Consider the following 2,269-nt stretch of genomic DNA (forward strand, 5'->3'; position numbering starts at 1 on the left):
TTGCCAGAATCACTTAAGAGCTGGTGATTAGGGTATGTTTATTTTGGAGTGCAATAGGTCTTGCTAGTATGAAGTCTGATGAGAAAGCTGCAAATCGACAAAGGCTATTTTACACTAGGGGGAGAAACTTTCAGAATATTCAGAGGTGTTGGCCTCCCACTCGATCCTTCTTTCGCCATTTAAAAATGCGAGAGCAGCTGGGCTGATGCCAAGGCCCTGTGTAGCCCAGGGCCCTGCCCCAGGCAGATATGCTGTCTAGCCAGGGAGGGAACCCTGTCTTCCTCCTCCTGGTATCCGAGCTCACCAGCTCCACCAGAGCTTGCCCTTATTTGTTACTGCTGCAGTTCTCTGGCTTGCTTCTCCTCAAATGATCACTTCCCGCACCAAGCTACCAGTGCTGTGACATGCCCCTGGGGAGCTGCTGGCCACTGACTCATGCGGGTGATCCAGGTTGAAGGCTCTTTGTGAAGGTGCTGGCCAAAACATTGCCCAACCCAGAGTGACCAGCGCAGCTGGGCTAGCTGCTGCACTGTGGCATGAACAGTCCTTTCCTGGGCTGCAGGTGATGGAGAAGCTCCTCCTGCCAGAGTTGTGAATTCCAGCAGAGGTCCTTGCCAAAGGATAGGGTGCTGTCTGTCCAGAGCACCTCACAGGGATAGTGAGGGATGAGAGAAAGTCCTGCTGGAAATCTCAGAGAACTTTGCTGTGGCAGATGCATACCTGGAAGTGGACAAAAAAAAAAAAATCAGTTTATCTAAAGAAAATGACTTCTTGTTTCACACTTTGCAATGTTTCTTCAACAACTTGCTGTTGTCTTTTACGAGCTTGTTTAATTTTCACATTTAAGTATCCCTTTGGGGTGACATATTCATCCATAACAGTTGCACATAAGTAGTACTTTGTTGCACACTCTTCTGTTAGGGGGTATCTGAGGAAAGAACACATTACTCACAGAATTACAAGCTCGGAAAGCATCTGTGGTTGTAGACATGACCATGCGCTTCCCTGGTAAAAGCCAATTCAAGCTATATGGTTTTTTTTTCGCTGCTGTTCTGCGTCTTCTACGTGCACAGGAGACAGCATAGCCCTGGGAGAGGGGTTTGTATGCAAATAGCATCAAGCTGGAGTGTTTCTTGCTTGTTTTCCTTCCAGGTTTGTACAAGAAGTCTGGAAAACTGGTGTTCCTAGGCTTGGATAATGCAGGCAAAACCACTCTGCTGCACATGCTCAAAGATGACAGGCTGGGTCAGCATGTCCCAACGCTACATCCCAGTAAGTCTGCCAGCTATGGAGCCCCCCTTGCCTTGTCATGCAGGTTTTCCTCTTTAACAATGGAGAGGCGGTGCTGCAAGGTGCCTCAGCAGTAGCTCTGCACTGGGGAGACAGGCTTCAAGAGTCTTAAACCGCTATCTGAAGTTGCAGTTGCATGTTGGTTGCCTGAGCTGAAGTGGATTTGCATTTTCCTCTCAAGTATAAAACGAGGAGCCTGAGAATTGGCATGGCTCAGCTATTATGACATGCCTCTCTTGGGGAGGGAGTGGGTTTCTAGAAAAGTGTAATAAAGCGTAATAATTGCAGATTAGAAAGCGTGTGCATAAGTAGGGAAGTGGGAGAAATTATTTTCTCCTGCTCATGACTTTGTGAAATGATTCCATTAGAGTGGCTGAATTCTGTGTGGGAAACAGCAGGGAATTCCTGAATTCTACCGGATATCTCATATGGGGAGAGTGTGTGGTGTTAACACAAGTCCCCAGGAAACTCTGTGACAGCTTCGTTACTTTCCTGAAACACAGCCTGTATTTGTACTTTTCAGCATCAGAGGAGCTGACGATTGCTGGAATGACCTTTACAACTTTTGATCTGGGTGGACATGAACAAGGTAAAAGTGAAGTTACGGGTAGGAGACACCAAATGAGCTCAGCCCCCTGATGTACGCGGTGTTCCCCAGCCACCTTAAGAAACATCTACCAAAAAGCGGTACTGAAAGGTGATGCCAATTAACAGTACCTAGTTATTCGTTTCCTGAAATGATTTGTGGAGCAATATCTGGAAATAACCTCCCAGCTCTAGGATACCACTTTTCTCAGTGGTTCAATAGTTCTGCTTAATTCTGGCACTTGGGGAAAAAATGCTGCCAGTTCATGACTGAAGTATTTTTAGCCATGGAAGACTTGAATGTCATAGGCTTATTCTTTTGAATAATTGCTACTTTTTATTTTTAGACTTTGTAGACGTTCTAAGCAAAGTTTTTCTGCCTCTTTTTTTTTTT

General features: G+C 45.9%; 1 protein-coding gene across 1 annotated transcript in view; it reads left to right on the forward strand.

The window, feature by feature from the left end:
* The window catches only part of LOC104406634 (GTP-binding protein SAR1a), a gene marked incomplete at its 3' end in the record, with an annotated part of 3,038 nt that overhangs the window by 198 nt on the left and 571 nt on the right, over positions 1–2,269 (forward strand). Inside the window, exons 2-3 of the mRNA XM_010015683.1 lie at positions 1,153–1,272; positions 1,814–1,879. Coding sequence (XP_010013985.1) covers positions 1,153–1,272; positions 1,814–1,879 — 186 coding nt within the window. The remainder of the gene's footprint in view (positions 1–1,152; positions 1,273–1,813; positions 1,880–2,269) is intronic.

Source organism: Nestor notabilis, unplaced genomic scaffold, assembly GCF_000696875.1.
Source record: "Nestor notabilis isolate BGI_N333 unplaced genomic scaffold, ASM69687v1 scaffold28245, whole genome shotgun sequence".
In the NCBI taxonomy this organism is placed as follows: Eukaryota; Metazoa; Chordata; class Aves; order Psittaciformes; family Psittacidae; genus Nestor; species Nestor notabilis.